The sequence below is a fragment of the Halyomorpha halys genome, unplaced genomic scaffold, assembly GCF_000696795.3.
Source record: "Halyomorpha halys isolate HHAL.00 unplaced genomic scaffold, Hhal_1.1 Scaffold473.1, whole genome shotgun sequence".
In the NCBI taxonomy this organism is placed as follows: Eukaryota; Metazoa; Arthropoda; class Insecta; order Hemiptera; family Pentatomidae; genus Halyomorpha; species Halyomorpha halys.
This window is the reverse complement of record NW_027113075.1, coordinates 685,950-709,072: the sequence shown is the minus strand read 5'-3', so window position 1 is coordinate 709,072 and position 23,123 is coordinate 685,950. Positions and strand designations below refer to the sequence as shown.

The window sequence follows — 23,123 nt, the reverse complement described above, 5'->3', positions numbered from 1 at the left end:
ATAACTGTTATATAAATAAATAGACCAGTTTGTAGTAATAATGACCTTTATTAAGAACAACTAAGATTGAAATTGATGATTGACGAAACTCAGTCACACCAAGTTGACCAAACTATTTATTCAATATTTCCATTTTACCGATGAGCGTACAATTTTTCAGTACCTACGACGAAAACCTGGTTAAATCTATGGCCATGGGCGAACATTTAGTCAGGAGTAGAACATAAGAACAGTATTTTGTTCGGTTGCTCACCATTTGGAACCATTGTGGCGTCCGACGCCCCAAGACTTTGCCTTGACCTTATCATGCCTATTTCTGTCGTTATCCATGCAAAACAATGTAATGGTGAAACAAAAATCTGGTTAAAAAATTTCAATCAAATCAAGAAACCATAATTTTCAATAACACACATATCTCTATTTACATAATCATATTTATAATATATTTCCAGGTCACTTATGATCCAGAGGTTGATACATCTATAAAATTAGAACATCAGACAACTTTTAACCATGCACAAAAGATTTTATGGTGAGCTGAATTTGTTTGTTTTGTGTTTTTATAATTCCTGTAAAACGAAACCCTTTTGATTTGACAACCCTTGCACCAAACCCTGGAGTCTGCAACCCTTAAGATTATGTTTGATAGGACTTGTGTTGTCAGAAAAAGGAAGAAATGATGCTTGTATAGAAATGATGCTTGTTTAATCATGACGCAGGATATTTTGTAATAACCCTTAGCCCCCGAAACCTGTGTTTCCACCCAAGGAATGAATCCTAGACACATTTCCCAATTAAAGCAATGATAGAAACACTTATAGATTGAAGGTAACTGATTCAAGTGCACGCACGTAGCGTTGTATTACATTCCTGAAGACTTACATCGAATAAGTGCCCCGAGAAATCTAAACAAATTAAGGTTAAACGCTGCAAAAACAGAGGCCATTGTCATTGGTACAGAACCCCTGCTCAGATCCACCTCCAACTTAAAAATCCTGTATACAAGTGATCAAACCATCACTTTCACATTCAGTTAAAACTGCAATCATTATCGTTGGCCTAACATTTTTCGGAAACCACCATATTCTCCACATCTCCCAAAGGTCTATCACTACTTTAAATCTATTTCAATCCTACCTCAACCTCCTTCCCAAACCTGCACGTAAACTCGTTATGTTCTCTCTCATCCTCTTTCTCTTTCACCATGGCTACGTGGTGTATTGAGGACTCTTTATTTATTTATTTTTTTGGTTTACTTTTTCCAGGTTGAAAACTCATTTCTGAAAATGAGAGTAGTGATATAGACGGACTTTCGGAAGTCAATGACAATCTCTCAGTACTGAAAGCGGGTAAATCGATCAAAAGCAAATTTCTCATAATTATACATTGAAATAAAAAATTACTTATCATTCTAAACTATAAATTACTTAAGAATATCTTTGTTCACCGGTCGCTATCCGCGGGTGTTTGTTGAAATTACTGGATCTATTTTTTTTAAAATTTACAATCAAAGTCAAAAGTTCCGCGGAACAAGTCTTAGCAATCCTCCATTTCGTTTCAAAATGGCGGCGGATTAGATGTCTCCTCTGTTGTACTCATGGTGGCCCTATCTCGGCCATTCATCGAGATAGAGGAAAACTTATCAATATTTAGGAATCATCCCAAACAAAAAATAAATAAATTAAAATATCTCTTGAACCAATATTGTTGGAACTTAACTAAAGTATTTTAGTTGTAGTATCCTAACGTTTCTTATTTTTGGTGAAACCTCCTACAAAGTAAATTTAAAAAAATATAGTGCATTATACTTGGTTTTGGTTTATTATTTTTAATAATAAACCTTTGTAAACGTTAAAAAAAAAAAATTAACATCCCTAAAAATTTGAGGTTATACATTTCAACACTTGAATCATGATCTAGAATTATGGAACATTACAAAAAAAGTTTCTTTTATTTTCTTTAGAACTGGATGTATCCCATTGACTGTAGACTTTCTCTACTGAGGTAATTCTATTCCATTCCCAAATCGCTACTTATTAGAGTGGTTAAAAAGTAACCACAGACTATGGTATGATTAACTATGGAATACATCAAATATAAAATAAATAAAAACTTTGTTTTGTGCAATGTGCAAATTGATTACATAACTCCAATTGAATCATGAAAAAATTGCATAACAACCATAGAAAGTAAATCACATAATAAGATATGTTAATTTACAAAGAAAGTATATAAGGTTCTAGAAAAGTAATCTGAAATTTAACACCGGTTTCCCACACATATGATAACAGACAGCTGTCAAACTCGCCCAAACAGAAAAAGATGTATTTGCCAAGAGTCTTCTACTTTTCCGTCAATAAGGTATTATATTTGTACATGTGTTTGATTGGCAATATTATTTGAATGGCAACTGGTCACTTTTTGCCATGCCGAATTTGTAAGATGGAATGAATTAAAAAAAAAAATATCCGCTTATTCATTTACTACACTAATCAAATTAACATAATGGCTTTTTTCAGAATTACTATTTAATACAATCCTATCTAAGGTTAGTGAATTCACAGCAGAAATTTACATTGACGAATAATGTCAATTTGCCCTCTTATCTATAACAGCAGGGAAGCGTAGTGGATGACAATGGAACAAAGCTTCATCTAGACATTGCTTGACCTCACTCATCAATACATATTAACAAAACGGATTCAGCTATATATTTTTTATTTTCGTTATAATTTTTTTATATTATTTAGACCCTCGACATTATTGGTTTATTGTTATTTTTGAGTTTAGATTTATTGAGCAGTAGTAACTGAATTCTGGGAAAATAAGTTCTCTATGGTCAATGGTTGTTTGCAACCTATTCAATTTTATTACTTTAAATATTTTTTAATTAGTTAATTGTTCTTTTGGTACTTCAGATATAGTTTTGATTGATGATTTTACATTTTTCCTATGATAGCAACCTTAGACCACAAAATGTTTATTGGTAGTTTTGCCGTTCACATGAATATAACTGCTGAAACTATGGGGATTCTGAGTTATTCGTTTAACATTGATATACAAATAATTTTAAATCAAAGAGGAGCTGGAAGAAAATGATAAAACTTGGAGTTAAAATGTTTTTTTGTTTTTTTTTTTAGAACCTACAGTGAAATCATTTAAGTGTTATAGAAAAACGTTTGTTTTACTTCTGTTTAATATTTAATAATTTGTTTTCCACTTTATCGTTAAAATAGAAACTGTTTTCCATTAGTACTTTATTATAATTTATCATTATATTCTCTGGGAGCTATTCCAGATCATGATTATTGGCCTCCGTCCAGACTATCAATTACTCATGCTTCGTGATCTTGAACAATGCAACAGGCCTTCCGAGAGTATTTGTTTATTTTTCAAAGATCGATTGAAGTGCGTTTAGGAAATATTATCTCGTTTTATATTAAGGCTCGCTACTGAAGGAATATTATTTTCACAGCAAACCAATCAAAATCATCTTTAATCATCTTGGTGAAAAAAGTAAAATGGAGAGGTAATCTACCAAGAAAAATGAAGCCTTATTATCACCAGGTTTGAAGTAGGAGTCAATGATCGGCTACCTTCTGCCTCAGTTAACAATGGCGGAGATTCCTATAAACATCAACAAAACCTGAGTACCGAGGGCGTAGGACTTCTTCCCTCTCCGTAAAATACCCATCTCATGTAGATTTGCCTTCAGTTTTTATGATTTTACTATTTCAGTTAAATCGGTACAAATAGATATTTTCCCAATAAATATAAGGTGTCAAAAGATCTCATTCTATACAACAATGGAGGTTAATTTATTTCTTTTTAAGAATAAATAATTTACACAATTATTGAAAATTAGATTTCTACACTCAATTGCTAGCGGTAAAATTACTTGCATCCGAACAGCTGGGGCACCAATGAAATGTGCAAATCTATCGATTATAGCAACCAGTACTGCTCCCATGCATAATCAGGTCCCTTTCTATCACCTGGTCCCATTTCTCTCGCTGAATGAAGGTTTCTCGAAGTGAAGGTTTAGCTGAAAAAAGTTCCGTTTCTATTGATTGACTATACCTCAAATTAGGGATGTAACGGCCGTGCGGGTTGGGGCCCAGGTCCCAGTACGTTCGGTTCGGAACGTTGTGGGTTCGATTGCCCACTTGGAGCAGTTAAGATCATTTTTCGACGGTCCCGAAGAATGAATCTTGACACTCCCACTTTGGTTAGTACGTGGCAGCAACTCACGTAGCCGTCAGGGAATGGCAAAAAGGTCCATTAGGCCCACTTGCTCCCCCCACCAAATATCAGTATATCTCAAATTAGTATTTTCAATTTTTTTATTTATTTTAATACTAAACAGAAAAGGTATTTTTATAATATAAAGCTAGAGGAGATGTGACTAACACAGGCTCATTTTCACAAAAAGGGCAGTGATGGTCTTAACTTGTCCGTTCGTCCTAATAGGTGTTGGGAAAGCAGGTTTTTAATCAATCGATTCCCTCGTCTGAAACGGAAAACCTCTCCCAAAGATGAATGGGGCCAATAATAAAGTAAGCTATTCCGCGGGCAACTAAGGCTTATCGGACTACATCTCCCGAGGCTAAGCAAATCTTGCCGGAAGAGAACCTCTTAATCTACTTCAACTAGATTGTATGGAGACGAATTTCCTCTCCCTTCGGTTAGACAGGAGATTCTTCAAGAACTGTTGATGACCCAACAGATGGAAACAGATAATCCAAGTGTAAGCAGGTTTCAATAGTATGCTATTGGCAAATGGAGTAGATCATAAGATAGTTCCACACTGCCCACTCCTGATTAAAGAAAAATGGGTACTTCCATACAGCAAAGATAGGGTACCCCATGTGCCATAACCCTACTCTCCTTCCAAACACAAATGACGCTAGGGGATGGGGATTAGCGAAATCCTAATTAACATCAACGTAAAGTGCCCTTGAAGGCAACTTTACGACAGCTCCCAGAAACGAATGGTTTGACGAAGAGTGTAGAATAGCTCTGGAAGAAAGAAATAAGGCGAGGTTAAACATGCTAAAAAGAAAGTGTACAGGAATTTATAACAAAGAGGAGAGAAGCCAAAAAAATATGTAGGCAGAAGAAAAGAGGAAAAGGAATACCTTAAAAAATTGCAAGAATCCTGGGAGAAAAAAAAATTCAGAAAGTTTCATAAAGGTGTAAAAGAAATAAAAAATGGATTCTAAACCAACACTGGATTATGTAAAGGGAAAAAAGGTGAGCTGATTGGGGAAAAGACGTCAATTCTTGAAAGGTGGAGCCAGTATTTTAGTGAATTTCTAAACACAAGAGTCACCGAGAAAAGAGCTAAAGAAAGATTCAATATAGATTAACTCTTGGGTAAGGAATAGGGCGGTGCAGAAGTTGGACCACCTGAGAAGGAAGAAATTATTAACATTATTAAATCATTGAGAAAGCATAAGTCGCCAGGTATTGACGAAATAACTCCAGAGATGATGAAATATGGAGACAGTCACTTGTGGGAAGCAATTTATGATTTGATTTGGGCGATATGGACGGAAGAAACAATGCTAGAAGATTGGACAAGAGCAGCAATATGTCCAATGTTATGACATGTGATAATTATAGAGGCATTGCTCTACTAAGCACAACTTATAAAATACTGACAGTGCTTCTACATAAAAGAGTGTCCGATTTCACGGAAAATATTATAGGAGAATATCAGGGAGGTTCCGGCCCGGTAGATCGACAATTGACCAGATATTCACCCTGAGGCAGGCAATGGAAAAGTGCTATGAGTATAATATAGACCTTCATCTGCTATTTGTGAATTTTAAACAAGCTTATGACAGCTTTAAACGAGTGTGGGCAGAAAGAAACTTTTAAAAGCCTTGGTAAAGGTAGGCATACCGAAAAAAAACTCGTCAGACTGGTAAAAATGACACTAATGAACACTACCTGCCGAGTTAAGCTTGGAAATGCACTGTCCCAGGAATTTTCTGTGGAGAATGGCTTGAAACAGGGGGATCCTCTGGCTCCTCTTCTATTTAATATAGCATCAGACGTAGCTATTCGTTCAATCAGAACTTAGCATATGCGGATGATGTATTCATAGCCGTAAGAACCCGAGCAGAAGCAGAAGAAGGAATGAGGAACTGATAATTCTGTACGGGGAACCCACCATCGTGGCGTTAATTAAAAGAGCAAGATTAAGATGGTTAGGACACGTTGAGAGGATACCTGATGAAAGGATACCCAAAAAGATAATTTATGGAAAAGGGAAAAGAGGACGTCCCCGGATCAGATGGCTGGACGATGTGGAGGAGGATTTGAAGTTCTTGAAAGTTGGCAGATGGAAGGAGAAAGCAAAACACCGTGTAGACTGGTTGGCTGTTCTGGAACAGGCCCGGGTTCATGTAGGACCGTAGTGCCATAATAATAATTTTCTGTTATGTTCAGACTCATTTCAAAAGCAGTTAATAAGTAATTATGTTTCTGATATAATGGAGACAATTTGTAATAAAAAAAATATAAAAACCGCAAACATTATATTTTATAATGGAAAATCATTATAATAATGAATCGAAGATGGTCCGGGAGTGGTCCATTGACTATAACTCCAATTGTAGTATAAGTAGCAGAAATATTACTATGATCTACTTCATTGTTCGTTCATTGAGCTTCAATTTAAGTCCTAATAGGGTTTCAATATTTTCCGAAATACAATTTTACAAACACCAATATATTTTATTTTCAAATAAGAAGCATTATGTAAATATATTTTGAGAAATACCATGAAAACTACTATTCATACGAAACTAAAAATTATAAAATACTTATTAATACATATTAGATGAATACAGCGAGTTTCAAGTGGAGCCCTAAAAGAACTCTTGACACAGATATTTTTTCCAAACCAGTACATAACTAATGAACAAAAATTCCTCCTTTAAATTTTACTTAATTACATGATCATGCTATAAACTTTTAAATATATGATTAATATTTTTTAAACATTACCCTGTTAGGCCTTCTAAATATTTCACCACTATTTTTTTTAAACAAATTTACATCAGAATCCATTTTAATTAATTAATTTACAATTACTTCAAGGTCAACTTGCAATTTTACCGGTCTAGTCGGGGAAATTTGTTTATAAATATAAATTTAAAACTTTGCTGATTGAAAACTGGGCTAGTATATTTAAATGTAAATTGAAAATTATAACCACTGATTCTTATAAAATAGCTATACTGAAAAAATTTCAGGCACAAAAATACCTTAATAAAAAATTACTAATCTCCAAAGAAGTTTTTACATTGTAATTAAAAATCTATTCAGTTTAGTCTAAATTAATACATCACTTGATGCATATTAATTTTTCTTTTGGAGGTATTAGGAAGAATAACAGGAGTAATTAATGAACTGCAGAATATTTTCTGCTAATGATGGTATTGACATTAAAATAAGTCAGCCACAGAAAAAATAAATTATTCTCTTCTCGGGGCTGATACATTTTTATCCGAAAACGAATATCATGAAAAAAATTAAATTTATATGGAAATTTTATATAAACTCCAGACGAAAATTTAAAGGATTCTGTGTAGTACTTTTTTTTTTAATTTAAAGTTGATTTTTTATTTTTATTTTGAGGCATATTCTATGTACTAAAAAATTTAATGTGTCGTGCAAATTGGCCATCCACCCTCTGGCCATCGGAGGGTTAAACACTTTCGATTAATAACTATTTATGATAGAAACTGATACAGCTAGGAGTAAACAGGATTCACGAGACTGGGGTCATATTTTCAAGTTGTTTGAGAAATCCATTTTTCTCACTAGCAATAAGTAAAGAGTAATTTCACTAGGGTGTTAGTTATGTTAAATATAGATGGGAAGGATGATAGAAAATTTTTCTGCCCTATTAGTAATTTTTCTATTTTTAAACATTAGTAATTTAGACATCATTTCAGTGGGATTCAGGAGGAAGATAAGAAAGAGAATTGTTAATTTTAATACAAAGCACCAAATACATATCTAATTATCTATCCGATAACAACCTAAGATTTTGATAAAATATTGAAAATTATGCAGGTTGGTATATAGATGATCACTTATTATTCAAATTTATCAAATTACAACTCACTACTTTATAATACGAATTCGCAAAAGTATTTTCCTTGACAAACCAGTATTTCTAAAACTATTTGCACAAATTGTTAGAAATTTTAGGAATTAATGTTAAAATGATTCCAAAACAATTTTACAAATTAGATAAACTATTATCACCTTATCATACGCTAATTTATTTTCCTTGACACACTTATATTTCAAAAACGCCTCGCCCGATAAGATAAGATGGAAGAAATTTGGGGATAAAAGTAGAAATGGTCGTGTAACAATTTTATCATATTTTATATGATAAAATTCTGTACTTTTGCTTATGACAATTTACTGCCATACTTTTCCTCTAATGCATTATGACTATAACTATTATTGTAACTATTACTTTAGCTATTATTAATACAAATATAGTTATAAACTATAACTATTGATCCTTAATATTCTAATATGGGGTAAAATGAAAGTTAATTAAATTGACATCAAATACGTTTTGTAATTTTTTTGCCCCTGAACATGTATTTTTGACGATTTAAAAAAAACAAAACACGTGTGTGGGTTTAACAAAAAACGCGCCTGACGTGACATCTTTACGCTAAATATTGGAATAATAATATTAATAAAATAGACACACAATATTTGAATCAAGATATTTATTTTCCTTTACAAATGATATTTATATTTAACAATTAATTTCCATTATTCTGTTCATAATCGGACGATGGTACGAGAAATATGAGATGAGTGGCATCAATTCGGCTGTAATATGCCTGGAAAATGTCCTATAACCTCAATTACCCCCACCACCGCACTCTCCGTTACGCTACACTTTTGCCTACATGACTTCCAGTATCTATAACCTCAATTACCCCCACTACTATACTACTAAGCCACGCCCATTCTATTTCCGTTACGCTACACTTTTGCCTACATGACTCCCTGCAATCTAATTTATAAGACGTTGTCACGTCAAAAAAAGAAAAAAAAATAGATAGAGTTGACAATCTTTGATCAAGAGGGGAAATGGTCAATATTAATTGACATTGTAACACATATAATCATCTTTAAAAATAAATGAGTGTGTTGATTTCGCTTAAAATATAAAATATTGTTGTAGTATCTCCTAATGTAAATTTACAATGTAACTAATAAAGGTTTTAGTTGTCATTCTATAAATAGAACTAAAATTTAATTATTATTTTATAAATATAAACAATTTTATTTTTGATATATAACAATTTGTGTAATTTGATATACAACAATAAAATATAAACAATTTATGTCATAAATTGATTCAATTTGATTTATTCACAACTTTAAATTGACAGAAGTAGTCCTCCCCGTTCCAAAATACATTCAATTAGTCCGACCTTTAGAAGCCTAGAGAAAGCCGGCTTTACTTCTCAGAAAATTCCGTTGAAGAAAGAATACATTCTTTGTTATGGCTACCTTTATCACAAATCCTCTTAAAATCCCTATCCATTCTATCTATAGATTCCACAATCTCCCTATCTCTTCTACAAAATGACAAAATCCTGGCCCCTTGTTCGATCTCTGGGGGGAATTCAGTGAGACTTAAGGGTTCCTTTTTTTAGCAGACACGAAGCATATCGATTGGATGGAGTCCCAATGGACGATAGATGTTCAAGTCCAACGGAGAATGTGCTCAATACTATTCCAGTATCTTAATTCTCAAATGTGCTCAAACACACTTTTGACATCTTGTTATAATCTTGGAATTTAAATGTACTTTATTATATATTTCCTTTTAAATTTCATTTACTAAAACTAAGTCAATTTCAGATGAGCGATTAAAGCAAGTAAAATAAATGCTTTATAATACGTTGTATTATAGTGAATGCTTAGTTCAAAGCCATTAAATAGATTTTTCTTTGGGTAATAAACGAAAGACATTTTTACAATTGAATAAACTGGATATAATATGATCATTATGATCTTAGGAAACATTTTTGGTTTGATATTCATGCAGAATCAAATTTATTACAATACTTCCTAGTGTTCTTGCTTACAGCACTATAATTCTTCTTTCTGTCCCAGTCCCAGAGCAATATTTTTCCATTCAAATACACCTTAACTTTATATTCATACATTGCTTAGAGAAAGGAATTTTTGATATTCTGGTCTTAATTGAAAGCTTAAGAAATTTTTTATCGTATTAGAACAGTCTGGATATTTCATTTTTTAAAAATATTAATGGTATTTGATATTTCTATGTACTGAATATACCAAGTTGAAGAAAAAGTTAAATTTAATTAAAAAAGGTATTCTCGATGTTCATTATTGGCATTTGCCGGGTCCATGAATAGGGAAAAAGGGATCGACATGCAGATGGTGACATTAAAGTTGTTAGCCAGCAATACGTGGTTACAACTACAATTTTTTCTGTTTAGATGAAATATTATTTCAAATATTTGTTAGTCTGTTTTGTTTTCCTTGAAGAACATTAATAAGTGAAATAGCATTCGATAGACCACTATTTTTCTGTTAGGTAAAGTTTATATGACTTACCTATAATATTTTTGATTAGCTCATGTTGTTTTGTATTGTTCCTATGCTGGAACCCAATTTTGATATATTTTTCCCATTTTTTTTAATGCATGAAAAAGTCTGGTATCTGTTCTTAATCCAATTGAGATTAACTTTCCTAAAATCTAGTTCATTGGCGCCTATACTTTGTCATTTACTATTTTTTTAAATAACGTTCTAGATTCTGAAGAATAGAAAACTGGACAAATAGTTCATCAACAATAATGTAATTTTATGTAATTGTTATTGCATTTTTTAACTAAATAAAAAATCAGAACCGGAGAAACACGGTCCTTCGTGCCGACTTTGCTGGCAAGCAAGGAGACTCCGCCCTTTCCTCTACCGAAAGGCGTAGCATCGGAATCGGGCTGCATATCGAGTTCGTGAGACAGCTTGGACGCCATTAATCTCTGTCTCACGAACGCTATAATCTCATCGACGGTGGGGAACTCGCTGCTTGTACTGGCAAGCTCGAAGTGCCGTCTGGTGACGGGGTCCAAAGCTTGGAGAACTAATGTGGACAGGATGACATCCGTCTAATCCTCCAAGGCCAAACCACGAAACGATTCGATACCCTCCGCCACCTCAGCCAAATATGATGCGTATTTCGCGCGTTCTCCGCCAGACTTGGGGCATTTGTGGTTTAAGACCCTTTGTAGACATCTTGACAGGAGAACGCGCGGATTATTGTATTCACGCACCAGCGTGTCCCAAGCCGGCTGATAGGAGCTGGGCTAGGACAGAGAATCTAGAAAAGAGAATCCGGCTAGCAGCGACGCGGGTTCCTCACTAAGGGCACTCTTTAAATTGTACATCAATTTGCTAATTGCGTGTTGTCGTGAACAAGAGCGATAAAAGTGTCCCGAAACCGCGTCCAGGAGGGTAGTTCGCGGTCGAACTCCGGACAGTTGGGCGAATGTTGGGCAGTTGGAACGGGTAGGTCGGCGCGGCAAAGCCCGGTTTGGCACCCTGAGCGGTGGAGTCGCGTTGAGAGCGGTACCGCACCTCAGCCTGTCGCAGTTCGTTTCAGATCACGTCATAATCCGCTTCCCAATCGGACGGCACGTGAACGAATTAATCCTGAACGTTATTAATAAAAATAATGAATATTCCATAATTAAATAGGCAGTAAAACTCTACTTTTTAAAAAAAAATAACATTAAAAAATATATTAATAAAAACACTCACACGATAAATACACATTCAATGAAACACGCACAAATATAAGCATGCAAAACAAACAATAAATTATTATTATTTTTTCTTAACGAAACTTTAAATAAACAAATAGATAAATTTTATACACAATTGTTTTTAAAATTGATAAATTCAAATGAATAAATATAAACACGTCATCATTCAGTGGGTGCACTAACTTTAAATGCCCTTAGTTACGCCCAGTGTATACGATATAGGATAAAGCCTAACAACAAAGCCTCCCGCGTCTCTTTAGATCTATTATGAAAAATACTTAAAATTACGCTAACTATACTAGTATTTAATAAATGAGCGAAAAATGAGCGAAATGTCTCACAACAAAACATTTTTTTTTAATGTCTCATATTCTTAAGTTCATAAGTTCCTGAGTTCGTTCCTCACTCGGATTGCACCAATTTGTTTACATCGGGACCTGCTCGTGCTATACTGCAGGTGTCCCGAGTGTAATTTTACGATTATTATTAAAATGTTATTAGTGTGGAAAAGGGGGGCTGAAAGTTGTGAGACTTTCTGATTACTAGTATGCATATATTTCCTTTTATTCATAAAGTTAATACCCTGGAGGGGCAATTATGGTTAATGTGTTAGTTCAGTAATCTTTATCTATAATAATATGATAAAGGAATTTCGGGTGGTCTCATGGTATATATAATAATGTGCTTGTCTGGTGACGTCTTCGCCGCCGCGGTGACGTATCCTGGTCGCTTCCCTCGTCTAGGTGTGCTGTGGGCGAAATGGTGATAACTATGTGTGTTCGCCTGGTGTCTGAAAAGACTTCTTTCCACTTCAGTGGCTGGCCAGCGTGTCCTGGACTCTGGCGTGATGGTAGGGGTAGGCCAGGTCCTAGCTTGCATAGTGCATAGGCTGGGGCGGCATTGCAGTCGCAGCGTCTTTAGTGCCTTCCAGTTTCCGCGGAAAGGAGGGACATCAGAAAATGAGACCTCTGACCCCGACTTTATATAAAACCAAAAAAGAATGATAAAAATCGGATTACTTAAATCCGACACCATGTTTATTTTAATGATATATGGTCAAAAAAAAATTTATAAATATTCAATAGATATTTTTTTGATATATTCCATATTCAAATTTTTTATATATTGGTATAAGAAATCGCGTTAGGTCTTACCTCCTCTTATCTAAATCTTTACGAAGATTTAGTACTTAGTGATCTTTACGAAAAAACTTATTTTCAGATATTAAGAATAATTATTACAATTTTTGTATCTTTCACTGGAAAAAATATAATCAATATTATTGAAAATGTCAGTTTCAAACGTTACTAAACAATATTTAAAAGGAATAAATGTTGCTAGACTCTGAAAGGAGTATCAAGAAGTTCAGACGGAAATTCCTTTGCAATAAAACAATGCGATCAAGGATTACATTATTAACGTATGGAGGAGAAGTACCTCATATCTTTCCTGCTTATATAATACAAAAGGATTGGTTTTGCAATATAAACATAAGGATCCACAACGAAGGAAGCTCTAGAGTATAAGAAAACTAAATGTCTTTCTTGAGTAGAATATAAGCTCTTGAAGAGGAATAGACTGGATTTAGATCAAACTGTCAGACACAATAACACTTCTCGCTCAGGATATTTATTGAAAAGTAGGACGGAGGAATAGCATCTACCTCTCATTCCTAGATATAAAGCAAGCCTTTGATTCGTTTCCCTGAAAGAAATATGATTTGCTTTTGCTTCGAAGATTATATATAATATATTAATAAATACGTTGAAATTATAATCCCAAAGTATAATTAGGATAAATGGAAAACATTTTGGGATCTTTGACATGAATAATGAAGTTAAACAGAATGACAGCCTTAGCCTACTGCTTTTTATCATGCTCTTAGAAGATATTTTAATCATGTATAAACGAGGGACAACACGAGAGTTAGAGTTATGAGGACAAGTGTAGGTTTCGCGGACGATATTGTCCCATAGTAGATTCAAATGGAAATTTAGAACATGCAGAAATAGAGTGGAATGTATAGTTAGAAAGAAAGGCCAGGACACACCGCTAGAAAAAGAAAGTTGATGCACATAGGTCTTGAGGATGAAGAATTGATAATAAGCGGAAAAGAAAAAATCCTAGAAACATCCGATGAATACCTCTTATCTTAGAACATTGCTCAGCAGAAATGGAAAAATTGATTAAAGTTTCCATCAGAATAAAAAAGGTAAATAGTTTTGTAACATCAGCTCAATCACATCGTGATAGGGAAATGGGAAATGTAAAACTGTACAGCTTTATGGTAGTCTCCTAACTAACCATTTTTTACGGTAGTGAAAGATAGATTTCGTAGGACGGGCGCTGGAGTAGAGCCGCTGAACTAAACTAGGCTGAACAAGGTGAGGTCATATAACAAAATAGGAGGGGATCATGGAGTGACCGGCTTGAGGAGACAGTATTCCTCAAGATGGTTACTCCAGATCAATTCACAGGGCTTAGAAATATAGAAAATTGTAAACAAAATAAACTAATAATAATTCCGAAACATAAAATATTATAATTTAATATAATATAATTTTCACATCATTTTTACGATTATATTTGACCAGAAAGATGAGTGTTATGATTTCAATTGAATATTTTTATTTTACTGCAGGTTAATTTAATCTTCAATAACTGTAAAAGGCTAATTGTAAGTAAAACTAAATGCATTATTCGATTCGGTCCTAGTCTGTGCGTATATTTCTTTCTAAAAATAATGCTGACTATGAGGACTAATGCTCTAAGAAATGGCAAAAAAGTGAAATTGAATTGAATGGAATATCTTCAGGTCTCACAATTAAGACAGTTGAAAGTCAGAAAATTATTTCACTGGATAATTATTGTTATTAAAAAATATTGCTCTGCACTCCTTGATTACAATGCAAAAGTGGATGAATGGAAAAACCATGGCCGTAGCTGCGGCTCCTCCCCAGATTTTTGGGTCTCAAGGAAATAAAAAAAGAAAATAGTGAATTTATCTGATAGATGATTTCTTTCTGGAAGTATGCTAGAATTAGTAAGATAACATTGTTGAGTTGACATCTTCACGGATCACAAGATTACAACACCTTTGAAGAGACAAGATGAATATTTAAAGTCGATACTTCGGTAAAAAAGATAACATTAAATGAACGCAATTATTCGTCATACAATTATCTCTAAAAATAATGAGGGGAACAAATGTAAAAGAAATTTTTTAGATTTTATTCTTCCTATTATAACTTACAGTTTGTCATTTTAATAATCTCATAATGTTTGTTGAAAATAAATTACCTTTTCATCACCTCTTATATTTTTGTATTGTATGTATTTATGTACAATAATTAAGTTTATGCTCGATTTTCAATAATTTATTTTGATTATAGCTAATGAAAATTGGAGAAGTTGTGATAAAATAGTGGGGATTTTCATGGAATGCGGAATTACATATTTTTCTTTTATCTAATATTTCCGAATGGACTATCTATATATGTATGCATGTGTAATGGGATGAGATCTGCTCTCCCCTTGGTGAAATCTTATCTACGCCCATGAGTAACTGAAAGGATTTTTTAATTCACACTTAACTTGATGCCTAGAATCTTTCTGCACAGTAAGAAAAACATTATTTAAGTGAATAAATATACAAATTATTCAAATGGTTGAAATATTGTATTGTTTTTTTTTCCTTTGAGTTTAGTTTCATGAAAATACAAATGTATTCCGTCGAAAAATTATAGTGCTCCATTTCCATAAAGAATTCATCAGCGATTTATTTTATTGTGTTAGCCCAGAGGTGTCCACAGGACTCCGAAATAATAAATTCGAACATTCAATATTATTTTATAAAATAATTTCAGAAGATTTAAATAACATATTTGATATAACTTTAAAGATTTTTCTGTTCAGTCTTCAATTTTTAATGTTTAATATCTGTTATAAATATGTTTAATAATCTTATTTTAAAGCTAATATATTTCAATTCTTTACGATATCGTTATTTTTAGTGAATGTTTTGTTCGGTAACATTAACAGTGTTTACGATTAGAGTAGGTAATACCTTCGGTCCGCCCGCACTGCCTTAAGCTCTAAGAATAAAGAAATTAAAACTAAATCGATAATTCATGATTACAGGTGGCAAACAAAAAATAAGTTAACTACATCAGCTAACTTAAAGACTAGACAAGATTGTGTCAGCTAAAGCCGTCCTTGTTTTTATTATTAAAAAGTATTGAATGATTTCATTGAATAAATGGTAAAAAAAACTATTACAATAGTTTTATGTATGTGTGAATAATAATAAATATTTAATGATATCTCTAAGATAATTAATTTTATTATTACTTTTGCAGATAGTATGGAGGACGAAGAAGGGCCCAGAGATCCTGGAGCCGACCATCCTCATCTCCAAGGCTTCACTGAACATGACTTTCAAGGTAAGATAATGTTTATCACATTATAATGTTTTAAACCTTATAATATTTTTAAAAAAATTATTTTTTCTTTTATAAAATAAAATTATTAAACATGATATAATTAACCTTAATATTATATGCACTCACACCAAATCTTTAGTATCAAATTTATATCACCACACATATCGTTGCTCAGAAGTTCTAAAAAATCAATAATACGATATTTATATCACAAAACATCAACCTTACAAGAAACTGTTATAAAAAGTGCTACACAATCAAACATGCAATAAGAGGAATAACTAAGTAATTTTTCTGTATTAAAAATATTTCTTTCCAGATGCCTGTAGAATAATGCGTTAATTTTGGTGTTATTTTTTAAACCTTCGAAATATCTAGGATGTATCATAATGTAACTGATTATAAGTCTTTAGAAATATTATAACAGTCACCAATTATACAATAACTTACCGACAGTTTTATAAGTGTTATCATTAATGTGTTCATTAAAGTATCATATTTGATTAAACTTTGTCAACCAAGACAAAATTATCTTAGACAAAACATTGTTAACTGAATCCGTTTATGAGTACCTTTGTCATTATGACTATAAAAAAAGAACTTTCATATAGAAATAATATTTACTGTTCTCTCACTAAGCTATAGAATATTGCAAGGGAATAAGGAAATAAACGTTCAACACCAATACTTCAGTGATATGAAAAAGAGAAACGATCTCTCATGAATTTCATGGCGTAGATATTATAGGGTATAGTAATTTGCATAAAGTTCTAAGCATTTAGTGCTCTGTAAATATAATATTCATAGCAAAGACAAAGGGATTAAGGGTATAGAATACAGAATTTCATACTTCATTGAATAAGCACTTGTCATCTTTAATATTGTTAGTATTTCGATTTAAATTACTTTCACTACTTAGACATTGTAGACCCAGTATAGTCAAATATTTCAGACATATATGACTATAAATGTATCCTTGAAATCTTCAATATTTTTGTTGTTGGTTATATTCTATATGCGTACGTGAATATGGGCTTTACGTAATAAAATTTGTTTTTTTAAGTGGAAAAAAAAAATCGTAGAAAAAAGAGTAAATCGTGTGTCATACCAAAATAATGAACCATGCTGATCTATTTCAGTTTAATCTGACTCAAATAAATACTTTCTCTAATGAATAATACATCAATAATTATTTTATTTAACCTTCATTTTTAATAAAAGTAAATATTAGTAAAACTATAAAACGAAATTTGGATGATTAAATATGCAGAGAAAGTATTTTATCTGGTATGAGCGTCTCTGATGACTTATTTATATATAATCATAAATAAAAACAGAAATATAAATCTTTTGTTTGCTATTTCTACAAACGTATTGTATTGATATCATATTATAAATAATAAAGTCAAATTTTTATTAAGAACATGAATATACAGTCATTAAAATTATATTATCTTAATCTTCCACGCTAAATAATAAACCTTAACATCCAGTAAATAACTGATATACCTAGATGTAGTAACAAGAATAGTAAGTAACATATATCATAACATCGAGCAATATATAAAAATGCGCCTGAAATAGGAAACCGGCGTGAAAAAAGCCACTTCTCTCCCTTTTTTTTTTTCAGAACCCCTTTTAATCTGAAACATATGTGATAACACTCCCGTCCACCGTGGTAGCCTTACTTATCTGACTTTTCAAACAAACAACTATAGCGAATCAGTTGGTCGATGAACTACATTTCACAATCTCACAATAGTAGAAAAAAAACGACAATCCTTTCCGGCCGGACCCACCCCATTAAGACCTCAAGGGACCGGCGGTCCTATATCACTTTTGAAATATTTGCTTAAAACGGGAAGGGGAGACTTCAAGATAGTTTAATAGAAAAATATTTTAAAAACTCGTGAAATCGAAAAACGCCCTATTTAGCGGCAACTATGCATACATCAAAACATAAAAAAAAATCTCAGTTATGATACCGAACTGTAAATAAGTCAACTTAAAAACATAAATTAATTATTAATTATAAAACAATATCATCATTCATTCATCATTATTATGGCACTACGTCCTGCAAGAACTCGGGTCTCCTCCCTAACAGCCAAGCAATCAACATGGTCTTTCGCTTTTCCTTCTATCTACCAACCTTCAAGAGGTTCAAATCCTCCTCCACATCTTCCAGTCATCTGATTCGGGGACATCCTCTTTTCCACTTTCCATCTGGTTTACCATTAACCATCTTTTTGGGTGTCCTTTCATCGGGCATCCTCTCAACGTGTCTTAACCATCTTTTTCTGGCTCTTTTAACTAAAGTCGCGACGCTGGATTCCCCGAGCAGATTTATCAGTTCCTCATTCCTTTTTCTTCTCCAAACTCCATTCTTCCATACTCCTCCTCATATCCTTTCCAATACCTTTCTCTCCTAAGAGTTGAGCATCAGTTCTGTTTTTCATGTCAAGGGCCATGTTTCTCCCCCATACATCACTACTGGCCTTTGTAATGGTTTTGTAAATGACCAATCTCATTCTTTTAGAGAGAGCTCTAAACTTCAATATTTTCGGCAATGAAAATAATATCTATTTCCTGCTGCTATTCCGGCCTCTATTTCGCTCTCCACTTTGTTATCATCTGTAACCAGATTTCTCAGGAACTGAAACTGTGGTCTCTGAACATCACTTTGCTATTCTTCTTCCTTATCCTTTCATGAGCTTTTCATGTACGCTGTCTTGTCTTCATTCACCGTCTTGTCTTCAGGCCCAGTTCATATGCGGCTTCTTCGAATTCCTGTAATGTTCCTTTCAATGCTGCTCTGGTTCTTGAACGAATAGCTACTTCTAATGTAATGTTAAATGGAAGACGAGCCGGAGGGTCCACCTGTCTCAAGCCATTCTCCACAGAAAATTCCTGGGACAGCGAATTTCCAAGCTTAACTCGACAGGAAGAATCAATTTCAAACATTAACTAATATAAATAATGGATTGAAATGTAGATAAGCATCTTTTTGCTAGGTTTATGATTTCCATTACGGCAAATAACTACTAGCCGTAATCCTGCTACAACAAATCGGATTCCCCAAGTTACCACAATTCAGTAATGAGCTCCCTTCATCGCTGGTAAATTCATCTGTTAATTGCTCCCGGTAATTGAATATTACAGGTTCACTTCCTCCCAATCGAGCTGTCTGTTTCAAGATAAGCCGTTGGTTACGGCTGGGCGGATTTAAGAGGTGGAGTTCCAGATTATATAATTCTTTTTGGTTGAATACAGCCCAAATTCTCCTTTCTTAGATAATGGACAATTTCTTATAGAGTCTAACCTCTTAATTATGCATTTTTGGTCATTTTCTATTATCTCTTACAACTTTAATTGTTTGGTTATAAATATTTCTAAAACCTTTAGCCCTCTTACTATACGTTATATTACTGCTCATATTTCAGAAAATTTCTTTTCAACCTAGGAAAATATTTTTAAATTTTTCTCATTTAATTAATTATAAAATTCCCCCATAGTTTATTTGAATCTATTTTGTACTAGTAATAGCGATGGTTGTTTTTTTTCTAACATTCTAAATAAATGGTACTTTAAAAACAACCATTTTGAAAATTCAGTGTCTAAGCCCTATGAGACTATTCTAGATGATAAAATCTGGTTGATATTAAAGACTTTTTATGCATAGATTAATCGAAGGGGTGATTGGTCGTACTCAGATTCGACCAAATTTAAAGTTTCTATTCAAATATTATGTTCATACTCATATTCAAAAGTTTTAACTCAAATCCGTTTTTTTTTTTGTTGCGGTGGGTTTAAAAAAAAAGAAAGACATTTTGAACAGGCCCAGCGGGGCAGCGGTATTCAGCAGGATGAACACGTGCAACATTTACATAGCATTTTCCATGGAATCAGACAATTTGGGCTGAAAATCTCAGGAGACAAATCGTCGTTGGGGCCGGAACAAATTAGTTTTTTGAGCCTCACGATTTTCGAGGAGGGAGTGAAACGCGATGTGGATAAAGTCGCGGCGATACGAAAGACGACCTTGCCTAGAGATGTTAAGGGAGAGTGGAGGTTGTTGGGAACTTTGTAATACTACATGAGATTTATGCCAAAAATGGCAGAGTAACTCGTTCCACTCAAAAATCTACTTGAGAAAGGCCGAAAGGTAATGATCACTTCAATGTTGGAAGACAATATCAGCTGGAGCCGGTGCCCTTGGGAGTAGTTTGGGCAGTTGAAGACTTACATGTGTGGACATCATGTGTCTGCAGAAGGGTTAGAGTACACACTGACCACAGGCCCCCGCAACGGGTTGGAAAGTTAAAGGTGTTTTCGGCCAGGGTTACGCGTTGGAAGGAGCTTCTCGGACAGTATAATATGGAAATCATATATAAACCAGGAAAAGAAACTGAGACCAGATAAAGCGCACTGGAACGAGAGCTCTTGGGAATAATGTGGGCTGTTGACCACTTTAGGCCACTGACCACAGGCCCCTGGAGTGGGTGGGAAGCAGTTGAGGAGGAGGCTGGGGAACCGTCCAGGCAATTCCTGCGGGATTAGACACCAGGGGAAGAAGAAGAACAGAATTTGGCAGAGGAAGAGTATAGGGCCGAATCTTTATCTAACTAGAAATCGGATGAAGGAAGACCAGTAGTCATAGAAGAACTAGAGGACATAATAAACGACAAGAGGTGGCAGATTGTATGGACGACGAGGACTGTTAAAAATAAATAAGGAGAAGAAAAAGTCATCGGGACAAATGGAATCGACTGAAGAATAGAATCGTAGCCTGTTGATCGCTCTACTTGTTGCAGCCATCGTATTGTATGCACTCAAACCCCCTTGCAACTTTTAAACTTAAAACTTCTTTCTACAAAACCAAGATTGTTTTATCATCATGATATTTTAAAAGCATGGATTTTATGTATTAGAGATCTCTGTTCTTGTTCTTTGGATCAACAAGGCATCTATCTATTGGCTCCATTTTCTAGATCTACTCACTCAGCATATTCCTGTTTTTTTTTTCAATTTTAATTAAGTGTGCAGGTTATATTACTGGCTTAATACCTCTATTAGGCGTAGACAATTTTTCTTTCGTTCAATACATGTTGGGAATTTTTCTTTAAAATAAAATTATAATTGTGAAACTTATTAGAACGACTAACGGACTGCCAAAAGTTATGGTAACTAAATAAAATGTTATGACCGAAGTCCCATCTAACCGAAACTCCACAGATAAAACTGCTTCAACAGAAAGCATTAGATTTTCTAGCTTTTACATTAGATTAACATACAAAAGATCACTAATAACAAGCGCACATCAAGACTATTGTTGTCAACTCTGAATACTGATGAAGTGATTTTTAATTTAATGAAATAAGATTAGATTTGATCTTTCCACTTTATTGAAACTAGTTATTGTTGTTTAAATAAAATAAATTTTATCCAATTTATATCTCAAAATAATGCATATTTCTTTACAAGTTCAATGTTTCGTTCATCCTATCAACAATCTATCGAAAAAGCTTTTTTTCATAAATGTTATTTTTAACAACTTTAAACTAACAAACAACAACAACAAAACAAACAATATTATTAATAAATGATCACACCTTAAATACAAATTTAGAACTACATCAAAATGAAAAAACTTTATGCATGCTATTCTCCCCAGGTAATTTCAATCCAAAATTACCCTATATTATATTAAAACATTAGGGAATCATATACATTTTTTAATAAGCTATCCTTAGCTTATGTCTAATTACCTATTTTGTTAATTCCCCACATTAAATTAAAACTTCTAATCACAGTCAATTTACACTATTATATTACATCCCAACAAGATTTGATACCTTCCCTACACTAAGGTCACAGACATATAATTTATTTATTTCAGCAACAATCCATATCAAGGTTAATTTTAATTATAAATTTATAATAATAAATTAATTTGGCTTGAAATCTTTACATAGTGTTGGTTCAGATTTCTTGTGTCTGTTTTAAATTTCACTGTATGATTAATGTTTTCTGATATGTAAATGGATTCAAGTATTTTTCTTTTTAATGTACTACTTTATGTATGTAATATTACAGTGCTGTGATTACATGGAGGTCTTAACATTCCGACAACAATATGATAAATATCGTTAAATAATTTAGCCACATTTGCACCGATACCTGCGCTCCAAACAGGGATACTTCTCAACAAACAAAGGGGACCTCTGTGTTTGTGTACCAGAGCTTTTCACACTTTTGAGAACCACAGCTCCTTCCAAGTGGTTAAAGGGTACCACATGCCAAAAAACCATGTGATCGGCAGTGGGTCTCCACCCCTTCTGAGGGCCTTCGAGAGACGCTCACCAAGTGGGCGTTGTAACTAATAACCAATGAGAAATGGTATTCCATAAAGGTGAGGCCCCTTTTTGGAATAAGTAGGGCGGAAGTAAAAGGAAGCAGGGAAGAAATTGAAGACGAGGAGAGAGAAGCAGGAGAGGGCCAGAAGTAAAAAGTTCGAAGAGAGGGCAAGGTGCATTTTGACGAAACGAAGTCGTAAGAAGAGTTATGAGACCTGGACGTCATCCCTTATGAACAAGACGACACCTCATAACATGAATCATTCAAATCAGCAGTTATAAGTTTATATTAGGCAATAAGTAATAATCATATTTGATGGCAAGCATTTATCTGGATCATTTCAATTATTTTAATAACATTATTTATCTATAAATTGTAAATAAATACTTAGTTCCTTTATGTAGTTTATTTACTATCATATTACACAATACCACCCCTTATTATATTATATAATTAATGGTAACAA

General features: G+C 33.4%; 1 protein-coding gene across 10 annotated transcripts in view; it reads left to right on the top strand.

Moving 5' to 3' along the window:
* Ndae1 (Na[+]-driven anion exchanger 1) overlaps nucleotides 1–23,123 on the top strand; it is a 178,264-nt gene that overhangs the window by 57,226 nt on the left and 97,915 nt on the right. For 7 of the 10 annotated variants that reach the window (XM_067050711.1, XM_067050709.1, XM_067050710.1 and 4 more), the window contains one exon: nucleotides 16,217–16,300. In XM_067050711.1, the coding sequence (XP_066906812.1) occupies nucleotides 16,217–16,300 (84 nt within the window). Of the gene's footprint in view, nucleotides 1–452; nucleotides 533–16,216; nucleotides 16,301–23,123 lie in introns of all 10 variants that reach the window. The other 3 variants (XM_067050705.1, XM_067050704.1, XM_067050703.1) reach the window with 1 other exon arrangement.